Raw genomic sequence first — 16208 nt, 5'->3', positions numbered from 1 at the left:
TCCCGTCGCCGGTTTCCGCTCTGGGAGCGCCGGGAAGTGGCGCGGCGCTTCGGGCGCTTCGCCCGAGGCCGTGAGGCCCCGGTCGCCGGTGCAGGCGGGCACCCCCCGTGCTCCTCGGCACCCACCCTGCGCGCGCCGCAGGCGTCCCCGAAAACACTACCGGAGCCGGGGGCTCCGTCGGAGCGTGCGCAACCGCGCCAGAGCCCCGGCCGTCCCGAGGCCGGAGCCCTCGGGCCAGCCAGGTGGGCTCAAACCCTTGAGGAAGGCGACGCTTGCCCCCCGGCCGGCTTCCCCCGTGGAGGGCCTCGCAGAGGGCTCCGCCAGCTCTCGGCCGCAGGCTTGGTGGGGACGGGGAGGGGGGGAACCCCGGGAGGAGGAGGGCCGGGAGCAGGAGGGTTCCCCGCAGCATGTGCGAGGCTGGGTGTGAGGTGCCCGCCGCCCCGGCAGCCCTTGCCGAGCTGCGGGTTGTGCTTCGTGTGCCAGGCTTGGCCTCGGGGCTGCCGTTTAAAAGAGCCCCGGCGGAGTGGTTACAGGAGATGCGTGGGAGGCCCGCGTTTCTATCCTGAGGCTTTTGGCCTGTCTGGTCCCTTTTGCTGGAAATCGTTTCTTGCGAGTGGGGTTTACTGAAACCAGGGAGAGAAGCTCTGGGAAAGAAACAACAGCTTCCTTCAGCTCTTCTTTTTTTTTTTTTTTCCTGAAGCTGGTAGAAGTTCAGACTTAGCAGCAGAAGCATATGGGTGCCCCAGCCATGCTTTCCTTCTGCCCCCAGTGCTGCACTAGTACTGATGCAGGCATGTGAGCCAGGCTGGAGAAATGTTCAGGCTGAAAACTAACTACAAGTAGCTTTTTACATAACGCTAGAACTGCCTACTATGGTTACTAGATTCATTATGTCCTGCTGCATTTGGTTTACCCAAGTTTGCAAACTGTTGCCGAATTGGGGCGCTTGCTTATTTTTTAAAGAGTAGTTAATATAGGCAAGGATTAAATTGAGTTTTAGTTTGGTAGTACGTAGACTTAAATTTGATATGTAAAAACACATGGTTAATATAATTTCTGTCAGCACTAAAGTATCATTAGAAAATACATTTTTGTAAAACTGGACTGGGTTAATTTTATTTTCTGGTTGTTATGCCCTTGGATTCCCACTGCCCCTCCCTGCAATCCAAACCTAATTTGAAAATGGATTACAGCTTGTAAGTCTCTTCTAAACATTGTTAGTCCAAAAACTAATTGGCTCTACCTTTTAAAAGTGGTTACTGACGTAGGTAAGATTTTTATCTATAAGGAACTAGCTAATTTAAATGATTGCAGCAGCAGGAGGTATTAACTGTACCTTGCAGAAATGTTATGCAACAGAAGACATCACTGGCTTGAAAGAAAAATGAACCAAAACATCGGTTGCGCTGGATTCAGCAATTCATTCCCATCTTAAATCAACAAAGTTATTACAAATCTGCCTGGAGCTTATCTGTTAGCTCATTCCCTAATCAGCGGAGGAACATAAACTTATATTAATTAAAGTACATTTCGTTAGGATATTCAGAACACGACAGATAATTGCCTGAAAGATGCTGCTGAACGACCAACATCCACCTGTCAGATGCCATACATAACAAAGAATAATTTGCCGGTTTGAAAAATGGTTTTGTAGACACCACACATTTGCTCATGTCTCATGTTGTAGCTTGTGCCTTCATGCAGAGAAGTCCTGTTTGGAGTTGTGCACTGTTCTCTTTATTGGTACGGATGCAGACTTAGCCATTCTCTGACATGGGAATGAACTGGCATGGCCTGGCCTCATCCACCCGATGAAACTCTCAGGCCTCAGAGGAGGGCGGCTGTATGAAAAACTGCCTTTTGCCAGTAGACCTGGGACAGGCTGACTCCCAGATTATGCAGGTTAGTAGTTGGTCCAGGGCAAAACTGTTAGAAGAATTGCTACTGTTGGAGTATAGCAGTGGGGAAGATCCAAGGGATAACACAGATGATACATAGTCCTTGTTTGGTTTAATTTACTTGGAAAGCCATAACCTTAGTGTTTTCTACAGTCAATAATTTTTCAAGGAAGCCCTTTGTGTGAAGTCCTATCACTGTTCTAAGCAAAACTCTTCTACTAACTTAGGTGGAAAATAAGGCTGAAGGAAATGCTGCCTTATTTATTAAGATTTGCTAGATTGATTCCTTTTGCTGATACTCAACTTTTCCTCTCTCCTTGCTTTTACTAGTCTGCCAACATTCTTTGTGTCAGACTTCAGTATACTACGTGCAGAGGATCAGCTGCCCTTTAAGAGCAAGCACTTACTGTCAGCTAAAGAGCAGGAAAGCACAGAAAGACTTTTTGATTACTATCAGATAAATGTTAGTCTCTGATTAGTTTTTCTAGAATGAAGGATGATTATGAGGGCAAGAGAACACCTTACTTTCAAACACCTGAAAGTCCTATACAAGCTTCTTTGAGAAGAGACTTTAAAATTTGACTTAAACTTTTTATAGCAAGTGTTTCACAACACTGTAGTTATTGTATGGTGCCACAGTAGTATTTGATACAGTCCTCCAGCTGTAGAACACCCTGTTGCAGTTCTTAAATTAAAATGAAGGGTATGCTGAGTCATCATCTTTATTTCCTTTCAGAAAATGTCAGCTTACTGTTCAAGTTGTACTGCCTCACAGTGATGACCCTGGTTGCTGCAACGTACACGGTCGCATTGCGGTACACAAGGACAGTGGATACAGAACTCTACTTTTCAACAACAGCTGTGTGCATCACTGAAGTTATCAAGTTGTTCTTGAGTGTGGGCATCTTGGCAAAGTAAGTATGGGAATGCTAATCAGTATTTGAAAACAAATCCTTGCTTCTAACCTCAGATTCTCAGATACCGAAGTACGGATACATTTGAGAACATGGCTGGATAGTCATGCTGTGGAAGAGTCATTTTAGAGCGGGTTAGAGCTTGTGAGTCCTTCTCAACTGAAACTGCTTTGTAAACAGCACAATATTCAGGTGTGTCCTTTCTACATATTTTCTATTTTTGTATGCTTTGGATTAGGTTCAGATGTCAGCATGGATTATCTGTGATGTTTTGGATCTTTAAAATATTGGTGCAGATGAAACCTGGACTATGAGCCGTCGTCTGCTGAGTTATATTTAATTGTAATGTTCCTACCCATAAATTTTCCCAAGCAATGTTGCAGACAGACATTTTGCTGTCTCTCTTAACCTTGGGGAACCAATGCTGAAAGACTGTGGTCAGAAAATACTGGAGTTTCTGTAATCTCAGACTGCCACTAAGAACAAGAACTTTAGTCCACAGGTGAGCATCTGGCGTAGGGAGGCCATCAGTCTGCTGTCTTTCCTCTCAGCTTCCCTGTGCTACATCCTTGGAAGAATCTTTATATTGTGGACTTTTCCAAAGCCCAGTTCTTGCTGTTGTGATAGAATTTGTTCTTTTAGGGTCTTTGCCTATCCCTTTGTAGCTTTTGGTACATCAGAAGGCTGGCTGTTTTGTGCTAGAGGATCATGAAGTCACATGGTGTACTTCAGATTTTTATCAGATCTTTCTACATAACATCAAAATGGCATTTTACTTGCTTTAGAAATGAGACAATATTTGAATTTGGTAAGGCAGCTGTGGCAAGTTTAACCTTTTGTTTAACCTTTCATTAAATGTAATGCGTTAGAAAAGGCAAGTGTGACCAGTGGCAAACTTCTGTTTTTCTTTTTATGCAGCCTGGGCTTCTCACTCTGCCAGCACAAAATGTTGGCAGAAGTGTCTCTGCTGACGAGTGGTTGTGCTGTGGTTCTCACAGTGTTGTGGCCAGTGTGGATTCTGATCCAGCCTGCTTTCTGGAGACTGCAGCAGCCCACGTTTCTCAATAGTGAGGGACCTGTGGGTGGCATTTGGTAGCCTCACCTGTGTGTATAATTTCTCAATCTGTTCTTGTGCACCTGGAACCCAGGCTGTTTATAGTATACCAGAGGGGCCTAGTTCAGCAGGCTAAACAGTCTGCCTTTTGTTCAGGGTCAGTAATATTGTGTTCGTTAAACATATGAATGGTCTTTTTGCTTGATATAATTAAAAAGGCAATTACTTTTAACTCAGAAGTCTATTATGTTTTTAGAACAGCCCTACACAGCCAAAAATCCATGTAGCCCATCATCCTTCCTTTGACAGTAGTCAGCAGAGGATGCTTAGAACAGAAGTATAGGCCATAGGGCAAGCACGGCCTGAGCTTTCCTTAGCTGGTGGCAGAAGCTTATGGATTTCCCGGCCTGGATGCTGTGTGCACACTGTGGCTGTAGCGCCTAATGATCCTGTCCTCTGTGAGATTGTCCAGTTTCTTTTTGAACTGTTAGCCACTACTGTATCTGTGAAATGACTTCTGCAATATAATTACACAGTATACATGAAAGTACTTTTCCATAAACGCTTTAGCTAGCAGTTTCACTGGATTCTGTCTTCTTGTGTTGGCAGACATCATGAATAATCTTTCTCCCTTCATTTTTATTTTCATATGTCTACAGACCTGTATTGTGTTTTCATCACTCATTTATTTTCTAAGCTGGGAGTCCTAGTCTAATTTTTCCATGATCATCCTAGTACCCATCTCCACAGCATTTCCAGTATTGTTACATTCCTTTTGAAACAGGATCCAGAGCTGCATGCAGCATTCAGGATGTGAACATGCCATGGCATTAGGCAGAGGGGTGAAGATGCTTTCTGCCTTGGTCTCGGTTCCTCTCCTAAGGATTTGTAATGTTCTGCTCATTTCACTGAACACAGCTGAGCCTCGAGCTGGTGCTGTCAGAGAGCTACTCGCATCTTTTTCCCAAATGCCCGTAACTGGTTTAGAGATGGTTGCTATATTTTGGGGTTGTCATTTCCTATGATTCTTTCTCATTTATTGACCACTGAGCTTTATTTGCCAATTAAAATGGGATGAATCTGATTCACTGAGCTGTTTGAAGGTTAAAATAGCTATTCTGATCTGGTCAGCTAGTGTTTTTTTTTTTCTCCATGGTTGAGAGAGAGATGGGCACCGGCAGACACTATTCATCAGGCCGTGCTCACCACTTCTTGGTAGGGTGTCTCTCTTGCTGGTGGGTCTGGATGCCTTCCTTTGCTGTCTAGGTAACTGAGCTGTTTCCCAGATGGCAAAAGATGTGGTGAATTCTACTCGGTGTAGTGAGAGACCCTTTGGCAACTATTGAAAGTTTCCTTTTGGATATCGCATATAATTGAGTATAATCAGCGAAATTTGCCAATTTCTTAGCAATCTCCCATTTTAGATCACTTACGAATATACTGAACAGCATAAATTCCAGCACAGTTTCCTGCAGTGTCTCCTTTACAGCTTCCTCCAGTTTTAAAGTCTTAACCAATTTGTCTCACCTAAGGCAAGGTGCCTTTGTAGTTTAATAACCAGTTAGAAGGTAGAATACCATCTGTTTTTTCTGTACAGTGGGATACATTTGGGTGGGTACCTTTTTCTTTTTGAAACAGCCAGCATTGATCACTGCAACATACAGGATACTGGAGTGTGACTCTCGCATTGTTCTGGCTGCAGAATTTGTTTTCTTACACATTCTTACACTATGCCTTCGCTGTGTTTACTTTTAAGGCTTCTCCTGGAAGGCACATTGAATGGATGAATGCCAAAAAATTGTCTTTCAAAAGAGAAGTTTATGACCGTTTAAGCTCTGTTAATTGTTTACTCAATTATACTCTCAAATTCTCATATTTATTTAAAGTCCAATTCACCATCTGGTAATTACATTGTCTACATTCTTAGATGGTACTTAATTACTTAGCAATGGATGAAGAAGAGTAGAGCTGCTTTGCAAACTCTAGTTTTAACTTCAGCTTTTCTAGCAAATGCAGGTTTCTGTTGCAGAACTGATTGTTGTTAGTATCTCTCACCTATTCAGATCTATGAAAAAAACAGAGTATGTTTTTTAAGTCAAATCTAGATCAACGTGAAGAACACTGAATTCAAGCTATACCATTCTTTATTTTCTTATTTGATTTTGCAACGTACATCTTTGGGGACCTTATTTTGCATTAGCAGCTGTACACAGAGGCTTGTTTTAAATTCCTTTTTTTGTAGATTTAAATCTGTCTCCATGTGATCTTTGTACTGAATTCAACTTACAGTTAGAGGTTCAGAAACTACTATTACTGCTGAGATTTGACTTTAATTTGTGACCAGCTAATTCACCGAGCATGGTCTGGAACAGAAGCAGGTATAGTTTAAATATTATTTTCTTGTTTGACAGCCCACCTTAGTATTGACTAGAAACCACCATTACTGTGTAGTTTGGGGTTTTTTTGACTTCTCATTCTCACAGAGTAAGAGAACTGTATCTGCACTAATTATATTTTATTTGCAGTTAGACATTTGAGATAGAAGCACTTGGGTGTTACCAGGAACTCTTAGTTTTCTTGTACTGCTTATCTCCCAGTGCTGGGCAATGTAATAAATACATTGAGGAATAAGTAAACCAATGATTTTGCCTATAATGTCCATGACTCATAATATTTTATGCAGTTCTCTATCTAGTGCAATTAACCATGGTGAGCTGTAGCATGAACTCTTCCCCTTCCTTGTATTGCAAACTTAGCTTTAAGTACTATTTGTCTATAGATTTTCATGTCGGCGATTGTGCCTTGTGGCCTGACATGTCTTGCAGAAGACACCTATGTGACATGCTCGGTGTCACCAAGTCTGTCCCAAGCGAAGCATCCCCTTATGTGAGGACAGAGCTTCCATGTGACCTCAATTGTACAGCAAGAGTGTGGGAAACCATACTCACCTCTGTTTGCTAACTGCACTGCCCCTGGCTCTGGTTTTTTGTGTGTGCTCTCTGTTACGGGAAAATGACAGAAAGAATCCTTGTAGCTGCCTGTATAAAGACTGCTCTCACTACAAGAAACGAAAGGAGAAAAGGAGGTATATGCTTGGTGCCAGGCAGGGAGGAAGGCAAGGGAGGAGAGAAACTTGGGTGGAATGATCATGAGAAGAGAGAGTCTATAAATCTTTGGAGAGGAAAAGTTTAAGAACCTGGAGCGCAGAGTCAGGGGTTGATCAGGAATGGAAAATATGCAGGAATAAGGTGGTTAATGAAGGAGCCTGGGGCATAGAGAGTTTGCTAATTTTGGTGATGGCTAATAAGAGTTTGGGGCAGGTAGATGATGTACATTTGTGAAAAAGAAAGAAATTGGGATGTGGGTGAAACGTGGGAAATTGGGCTCCTGGAGCGCTGAGGAGGATGTGAGCCATTTGTTCATATGCGTGTGTAATGGAAGCAAAAGGAGTGTTAAATTCAAGACCGATAACAGGTTGCAAGTTGAGAGGCCTGTGGGAGGGGACAGAAGTGATTTTGGATGTTGGTATTTGTCAGTGGCCAAGCCAAAGAATGGAAAGGGGAACATGGGAATTGGGGAAAGCTGGGAAGGGAAGTGGAGGACTTGAGTAGCAGCGACAAGTAAGCAAGAAATGTCACATTGATGTACAAATGATAAGGGAGAACTAGCAATGCAGAGGTCAGCTTTAATAAGCTGAGGAGCAAGCCACAAAAGGGGACAGCAGCAAGAAGCAACAGGTTCTTCCCCATTGCCTGCTCTTGCACACACTGTAATTATGTGAAGGAGACGTGTGAAGATGCAAGGTGACAGGGAGCTGCCACAAGCCCCAGCAGACCTCTTCATGTGTGTGCTGGTGCCAGTCCAGCATCTCCTGCAGCACAGGTGACAAGAGGAACCCAGGGCTGGCTGAGGAATGAGAGGTGTTTCCAGCTCAGCAGTGTGCAAGGATACCATCTTTTTTGGCTGTACTGTGAGGCCCACGTTAAAGGGGATCTGGAAAATCACAGGCATTTGACATCACACACAAATATTAATACCCCCCCCTAAAAAAAGGGGGAGGGAACAACAACCTTCTGTCCCACTGCCTGCATAGTTGGTGCCTTATTTCCACTGTTTGCAGTGTTCCTGGTTGCTGTTGTTGTTTACTTTATTACACATTAATGCATCTAACTTCCTGGTTCCAGAATGTCTTCTTCACCTTCAGGGGTTTCTACTTGATAACCTCACTGTTTTTTCCCAGTTAATTTTTCTTTAATGAGCAGAAGGTACAACTGATTGTTGAGAACAAATTTTCAGCCTTCCCAAAGGATTCATTGATTTGATTTCTGTTTCAAATATCAGTTTAGGAGAGCCCTCAGTTATATTACTATTTTATTTTGCAGAGAAACTGGAAGTCTGACAAGGTTAATAACATCTTTAAAAGAAAATGTATTCGGAAGTCCTACAGAATTGCTAAAATTAAGTGTACCATCTTTGGTGTATGCTCTCCAAAACAATATGGCATTTGTGGCTCTTAGCAACTTGGATGCGGCGGTGTACCAGGTAATACACGTTTTTGTCAGTAACTGATCTCTAAATACATTTCTCTTTATGGTTTCATGAGGCATGCGTGCTAGGTATCTGTGTGTAGCATACAGTACCCTCTTTAGCCTCAGTCTTAAAAGCCAAATGACGCTTTGTTACATTCAGAGCTTACACTCTGTTGCAGTGCTCTGGTTTTCTGAGCTAACCCACTCACTGCTAGAGTCACTTCAAATTCACTTCGTTGTAATTGGTAATGGTACAAAACACCAAGGATCTGTAGGAAATCAATGAATATAAAATTTTATTTGTCATTCTGTAGTTGAATTCTCTATTTTATTTTCTTGTTTGGGAGGAGTTTATAAAACCACATCCTCTACACTATATTCCCATCTTCTTTAGGTGACATACCAGTTGAAGATCCCTTGTACAGCTTTATGTACAGTCCTAATGCTAAACCGTACCCTTAGTAAGTTGCAGTGGTTCTCTGTCTTCATGCTGTGCGGTGGTGTTACCCTTGTTCAGTGGAAGCCTGCTCAGGCTACAAAAGTACAGGTAAAAGTTCACATTTTGCTGCTTCACAATGAAGAATAAACTGCCTTATGCTTTGTATTTCACTTCACAGCAGCTGGGATTAAGGTAAGGTCCCTTACATTCTACACAGCAGTATCCCTTTCCTATTTCCGGCCACTTCATCTACAACATAACCACTAGTTTGATCATTCACTTTTGCATTTATTGTGTACCAGTTCAGGCAGGCTTGTGGTGTTGCTCCAGTCTCACTTGTTGGAAGGGCAACTGATTGCTACAATTAGTATAAATTACCACAGTTCTATCATAATCAGTCTAAGGCACCATCATAGGAGTATCTGAGTAATACATTGTTTCCAGCAGTTGGCCCTGGTATCATTGTAATTGTTGGAGCAGAGAACTTGGAATGGAAGCACTTGGGGGAATTAGGAGGGAAACTCCAGTGCCTTGTGGGTGTGGGTATGTCATTTAAACACACCCTTCAGAGGCACTGACCTAATCCCGTTCCAGGAAGAAACAAGTGTCTTCAGTTTCTTAGGTCTTAGCCGCTGGTCAGCAGTGTTAGTGGGAAAGGCAGGTCATGCAGCTGGGAAGACTGGCCACCCCCAAGTAGATGGTGCCTCTGAGCACTGCAAGGGTTGGTGAGAGCACACACAGAAAATGAAACACCACACAGCTACACTGAGCTAATCTGAAAGACAGCTCTAGTACATTTTATACTGTAATGAAATGCTAATAATTTTGCTGTACTTAAAGAAGTAGCTCTGGGATTGATTACTGTAAATTACTGAAGTGTTGCATCCTTTTTAAAATAATGGTTGATGTTGCAGGTGGAGCAGAATCCATGGCTAGGGTTTGGAGCGATTGCTGTTGCTGTATTGTGTTCAGGATTTGCAGGTATAGTATTATTCCTGTACGCAGGTCACAACAAAAGGACTGGAGAACTCATTTTGTTTAAAACGGAACACTCTACATTAGTTAACAGTCTTTGTTGATAAGAAGATAAAAAAGGACTTTATCCCTTCTACCCGTAATTACCTTCTACTTGCAGTAATCGTGGCAGATTCATGACATGATTACTCCAGTTGTCAAGCAAATGACTAGGAGCACATACTATTGGTTTTATGTGATGCAACTTAGAATGCTGGTTTGCAAGTGGAAGTGTCTTTCAAATGCTTAGAATAATACTGTGGGGGAACATCCGTAATGACTCACTCCGAACAATTAGTTAATGTACATCAATTTTATAAAGTTGGCTTTACAGTGAATAGCTCCTTTATGGTGATCACACGGAATGCTTGCATTTTTTTATAAGGGCAACTGAGCTCCTTGCTCAGTTCTTGTGCTAACTCAGCCCCGAAATACACATTGCTGTAGTCCTGTAGGTGGTAAATCAAACTGAGATGCAGAGGGAGCATGAGTAAGGCGGAGAGAAAGATGCGTAGCAGGAAGCCTAGATAAACCTCATGAAGGATTTTTGGTTTGGTTTTGTTCTACAACCAGTGTTTCCCCTCAGAGTAGTTTTTCTCTGGCTTCTGCAGAAGAAGACCAGAACTTGAGGACAAGTGAGCTGGTGTGGAGAAATAAGGAAAATCAAATTACTACTTAATTTGAAATTTGGCTCACAGGGGCATATTTCCCTGGCTGTAAACTGGATTCTTCCCCCTCCCTCTGTACAAAAACAAGGTACTATCACCCACCTCTAGTATCGTACAATCCTGCAAGAATCATCTTGTGCTGTGCATACGTGCTTGTTACTCGTAGAAAACATTCTGGTTGGCAGGGGAAGAAAGGAGGAGGGTATTGTTCATGTTTGGTGTCTTTTCAGTGAAATGGGCACTTTGAAGCAGAAATACTAAGTAAGACTGTTCAATCAACTTTTCCTGGAAGGTTATAAATTTACTCCTCTCAACAGATGCTCCCAAGCCATGAGACAAAACACAGCATTCACTGTGAAGCCTGCGGAGTCTCCTAAAGCTCTCTAGCTTTCTCAGCTAACGCGGGTAGACAGCTGTGCTTCTAAAGGTCTGCAAATTCAGACCATTGAAAGGGCTGATGCAGGCGGCTCTAGAGGATTTAGACACATACAGCTTTCTTCTGCAAAATGATTGCAGCTTGGGCGTTTCCTCACTGACAGCTGTAGCTTGGAGGCAGCTGGGAGGACAGAGTATTTCATCAGTGGAGCTCCTTGTGCCCTTGGGGATTTACATGTTGAAAACATAAATCCTATTCAAACTCCTTTCCTCCTCTTCCTTCCCATGTCCACATAAGAAGTTATTCTGGCATTAAACCTTCAGTTTCTGGACTGACCATGTTAAGTGTTTTATATTATTCCAGCAAAGTCAAAAAAGTTATGTGTTTTTGTCCCTCAGAGATGGAAAGGAACTTTATTCTTCCAACTGCTGATCCTGTGATAATTTCCAAGTATCCGGGGGCCCAACAAAGCTTATAGAAGCATTGGAAAATATATAATGCCAGATCGTTTGTGACTTGAAACAGTACTGAAGAGTGATTTCTCCTGAACAGCACCCGTTCTTTCCTCCATCTTGCCTAGTGGAGCAATTTTTATGCATTTTCAGAAATCTGAAAGCATGGTTTCATTGGTTTGCTTACTGTTTTCTTAGTTTATAAAATTTACAAATATGGTTCATATTCAAGCCAAATTCCTGGTACACTGATTACATCCGGTTGTGCTCTATGGGTCTTCTCAGTGGGCAGAAATCTCAAGATAGATTACTGTGGGTTCTTTTAAACACTGCAGTCATTAACAATACTAGGTTTTTTGTTGATATTGTTGTTTAGACCTCAAAAATGTATATTCATATGAGATAGTATCATATTTCTTTGTTTTTTTTTATTCTTTGAACCCCTGAAATATAAATCTGTTCTCTAATTTATTCACCATAAATATTCACTGTACTGTATGAAATTATAAATTGCATTTTTCATGACTAAAAGAGTAGCAAGACCTTCCTTGAAGCTAACTCGGAGATTTCCGGAGGAGTGTGTGCCTAGGGCTTCTAACCCACAGGTCTTTTCTCTGTGCCTTCTTTGTCAGTTCCATATACTTTTCTCATATTGTATGAAGGATCTTGGGCGACGTTAATCAGCAGTAAACTTGTAGTCAGTAGGGATCGCAACAGAAGCTTGTGCAAGTGGCTGAGAAGATTGGAGTCCTGCAAACTGCTGTCTGTGTTTTCAAATGCTGAGGAAATTCCAGAGATAAGCAGAGTCCTGGTGTGGAAGCAGTGGTTAAAAAGGCAGGTAGTGATAGCCTTGTCAAATGTCGGCCTTTTAGTCTGACCTACACCTCCTGAGTAGAATAATGAGAAAGTATTTGGGGAATTTCAGTAATGCAGAGCATAAAAGTCACACTCATCAGCGTGGCACTGTGAACAAGAGCTTTAGGTTAAAATGAATTCCATTTCCTCAAAACGAATCTGTAGTTTCAATTAGCAGAAAGCATCGGTTTTGATTTGCTCTTGTAATCCACTGAAGCGGTGGTTTCAGAACATCACCACTCTGCCAAGTACTCCGCAGGCACAAGGCTTCTGAGGAATTTTCAGTACTGAGGTAATATAGTCCCACCCCTGTTTTTAATTTTTTACTGCCAAGTATCCCAATGGAGGGAAAAAAAAAGAAAAAATTCTACATCATATTGAAATACATAAATACTGTCCTGGGGATAAAATGCCAGGTGCCAAGGTGAAACGCTTTTTTCTGGTGTAGAATTGTACAGAAGAAACTCTGCTGGACAGAAGCCTGGCAAATCAAGCAAAATTAGTAGTTTCAGTTGTTGATGAGGTTCATTGTTACAACAACTGTAAAGAGAAATAGAATCTATTTTTGATGTTATGTACCCATTAAAATGATCCTGTTGTGGAAGGCACGCTTTTGTAGGATGTGTTGTTGGGTCCTTGGCATTGGGAACTTCTGTGAAACTTAACAGTCTGTAGGACAAGATGATTCTAGTAGTCTTGTGTGTCTTTAAAACACTATGAATGCTGAATCATTAAAGATGACACTTCATCTCACTGAAACCGTTGGTTTTTTTGTTTTGTGTTGTTTTTTTCAGGAGTTTATTTTGAGAAGGTTGTAAAGAGTTCAGATACTTCCTTGTGGGTGAGGAACATTCAGATGTACTTGTCTGGGATTGTGGTGACTTTATTCGGTGTGTACATGTCAGACGGAGCCCAAGTTCATGAGAAAGGGTTTTTCTATGGTTATACATACTACGTCTGGTTTGTCATCTGTAAGTATTTTGTGGTTTTAGGGTCTTGTTACATTGTTTTGCTTTTTTAACTATGATAGAACTGATGGCATGAAGCTACAAATTCAGTCTGACACACTGGTTTTTTTACTGTGTTTTGAGGGATTTTATTTAAAAGTATTTTCTTGGAAATTATTCACTTGTTCAGTTTAAAATTGTGCTGAAACAGCAGTCTAAATAACTGAGTAGTGAGCAGATCCACTTTAAGTGAGTCATATCTGATCTACTAGATGCCACGTAGACATCCTATTTTGCTGAATGTTAAATCACCAATTAGGACGACGTAGCCCAAACAGGGAATACACCGGTGGAGTAAAATGCATCATTTCAAGAGTAACCTACTGCACCTTTTCTAATAGAAATATGCCATCTGCTTTCCAGTTCTTGCCAGCGTCGGTGGCCTCTACACTTCGGTCGTTGTTAAGTACACAGATAACATTATGAAAGGCTTTTCTGCAGCGGCAGCCATTGTTCTTTCTACTGTGGCATCCTACATCCTCTTTGGCCTCCAGATAAGTAAGTGCCTTTTTGCCTTTGATTTGATGGTATGTGCATGTTTCCTCCCTGGCCAGCAGGCTGCACACAGTTCATACCAAAGCGATCACTTTGAATTATTTCTGGTTTTAACTTCTCCAGGACTCCTATGCACTAACATATCATTCCTGTTGCGTTATGCAAGGTGCCTGGTGATCCTGTGCTTTCAAAGGCATTCACGGTTTGCTCTTTCAGAGGCATCCTACAACCTCAGGCAGAAAGGTTCTTTCTGATTTTAAAGAGCTTACAAGTTTATACAGCTTTATTCATGAATCACTTTCTGATGCAGTTTAGTTTGTGAAACAGCCATTTACCTGAGACTGCTGTTGATAGTTATCATTTCTTGTTGGTTTTAGTAGAGCCAGTGCCAAATTAATTCCTCAACTATTTCTGCAAGGGTTTTACACATCCTGGTTAAGTTATACCTGCTACTGCATTAACTTTTATCTTCCCTGTGCGCTCTGGACACCACCACCTGAGAGCGAGTCAAACAGCAGCTGGGGTCATGACTGACATGGTGAATATTTCTGAGAGGAAATGGCAGATTTGGGCTGTCCTGCAACTACAATGGATTTTCTCCCTGATCAAGTCTGTGTCTGATGCTGTACCCAGTAGCTCCTGCGCAGTCATTCACTGTTCAGTTTTGGGTATTTTTTACTTTCCTACCATAATCCAAAGATGGTATGGTGTAATGGTGGAAAAACTAGCTTTCTGATGTGGCATTAGTGAGATGAGACTTAAGGAAAGCTTGCATAAGGGGAAAATCATTGGTGTTTGGCTGAAAAAATTGCACCTTAAAGCAAGTGGTGAAAAACACAACTAGTTTTAAAAATTCACTTGCGCAGAACATATTCTTCATGGCTGACACAAATCAAACCTGGACTGGCGATTGTCGTGGTTTAACCCCAGCCAGCAACTAAGCACCATGCAGCTGCTCACTCACCCCCCCCCCCCCCCCCCAGTGGAAGGGGGACGAAAATCAGGGAAAAAAGAAGTAAAACTTCTGGGTTGAGATAGGAACAGTTTAATAGAATATAAAAAGAAGAAACTAATAATGATAGTGATAACACTAGTAAAGTGACAGCAGTAATGAGAAAAAGATTGGAATGCACAAATGATACACAATGCAATTGCTCACCACCCACCAATCGAAGCCCAGTTAGTCCCTGAGCGGTGATCGCCCTGCCCCCACTCCCCCCCAGTTTATATACTGGATTTGGCATCACATGGTGTGGAATACCCTGTTGGCCAGTTGGGGTCAGCTGCCCTGGCTGTGTCCTGTGCCAATTTCTTGTGCCCCTCCAGCTTTCTTGCTGGCTGGGCATGAGAAGCTGAAAAATCCTTGACTTTAGACTAAACATTACTTGGCAAAAACTGAAAACATCAGTGTGTTATCAACATTCTTCTCATACCTAACCCAAAACATAGCACTGTACCAGCTACTAGGAAGACAATTAACTCTACCCCAGCTGAAACCAGGACAGTGATCTTTCTGTGAAAGCCTCATCAATAGTGTTTGTTAACCCTGCTTAGAAGTGGAAAGACAAACCAAATGTGTTATCACAGGCTACTTACTTTGTCACATCCACTGTGTCTTTAAGTTTATTGTAACATGCCTGTTGGATGGCGTCTGGAACTGCAGATGTTTCACACTTGCTTTTCTGACCATCGCCGTGTTCTTGCTGATATGAGACTAACTGAAATGGTGTGGGAATTGTAAACAATCAAGAGTTCTCGGTGACAGAGGACAAGTCTAGATTCTGTGAATTATTAACAACTTGTTGTCCTGCTTAGTTTTGAATAACTTCCATACTGTCATTCAGATATCAGAATTTATATAGCTTACTTTTCTGAAGATTTCTTCTTATACAGCGGTGTTTATTTAAACTATTTTGTCTCCTTCCAGCTCTTACCTTCTCCGTGGGTGCTTTCCTGGTGTGTATTTCTATTTACCTCTATGGATTACCTCGACAAGACACCACAAAAATCCAGCCATCAGAGACTAAGAGCTCAAAAGAGAGACTTGCTACTGTGTGACATTGTCCATAAAAATGGGACAGATAGACAAGAGAAAAAATGGACTCTAAAAAAAAAACCTACATTTTTTTAAAATGAGCCTTAAGCTAGTCATGAAACTGTTTCAGTGGGATACACTAAAAGCAGAAGTTAGTTCTGTTTTACATGTGAGGTTGCCAGTGGCTGATGCTGAGGCTACATTACAGCCGAGGAGCTGGATGGGTGTTTTATTGAAGGTATTCTTCATTCACATCGGACAATGAAGAGTCCCATTTACAAGGAAAGCAGAATGAAGGAACTGAACACTCAATTGTATATAATGTATATAACGGGGGGAAATTGGTTCTTTGTGTATTTGATAAACTGTCTTGCCCTCTGAAGGCAGAAATGCCCAAAAGCTTCATAAAAATTATTAAAAAGAGCAACTACTGCCAGCATTTTCTCTTAAACTAGTTGGCAATTGCAGTTTG

General features: G+C 41.9%; 1 protein-coding gene across 1 annotated transcript; it reads left to right on the top strand.

The window, feature by feature from the left end:
- The first annotated feature begins 1501 nt into the window (after positions 1–1501).
- SLC35A1 (solute carrier family 35 (CMP-sialic acid transporter), member A1) lies at positions 1502–16157 on the top strand. Its single transcript, XM_010565709.1, has 8 exons — positions 1502–1902; positions 2635–2812; positions 8249–8408; positions 8790–8942; positions 9749–9815; positions 12994–13170; positions 13570–13704; positions 15629–16157. The coding sequence occupies exons 2-8, from the start codon at positions 2676–2678 to the stop codon at positions 15757–15759; spliced, it is 960 nt and encodes a 319-aa protein (XP_010564011.1). The 5' UTR covers positions 1502–1902; positions 2635–2675; the 3' UTR covers positions 15760–16157.
- The last annotated feature ends 51 nt before the right edge of the window (positions 16158–16208 follow it).

Source organism: Haliaeetus leucocephalus, unplaced genomic scaffold (assembly GCF_000737465.1).
Source record: "Haliaeetus leucocephalus isolate CR32 unplaced genomic scaffold, Haliaeetus_leucocephalus-4.0 Scaffold195, whole genome shotgun sequence".
Lineage (NCBI taxonomy): Eukaryota > Metazoa > Chordata > Aves > Accipitriformes > Accipitridae > Haliaeetus > Haliaeetus leucocephalus.
The sequence above is the reverse complement of the archived record's forward strand: the minus strand, read 5'-3'. Positions and strand labels throughout refer to the sequence as shown.

Excerpts from the sequence above, each read along its gene's own strand:
- SLC35A1 (XM_010565709.1), top strand. The coding sequence starts at position 2,676 with ATGACCCTGGTTGCTGCAACGTACACGGTCGCATTGCGGTACACAAGG. Across the intron at positions 13,171-13,569 it reads CTACGTCTGGTTTGTCATCT|TTCTTGCCAGCGTCGGTGGC; the intron begins GTAAGTATTTTG and ends TCTGCTTTCCAG. Across the intron at positions 13,705-15,628 it reads CCTCTTTGGCCTCCAGATAA|CTCTTACCTTCTCCGTGGGT; the intron begins GTAAGTGCCTTT and ends GTCTCCTTCCAG.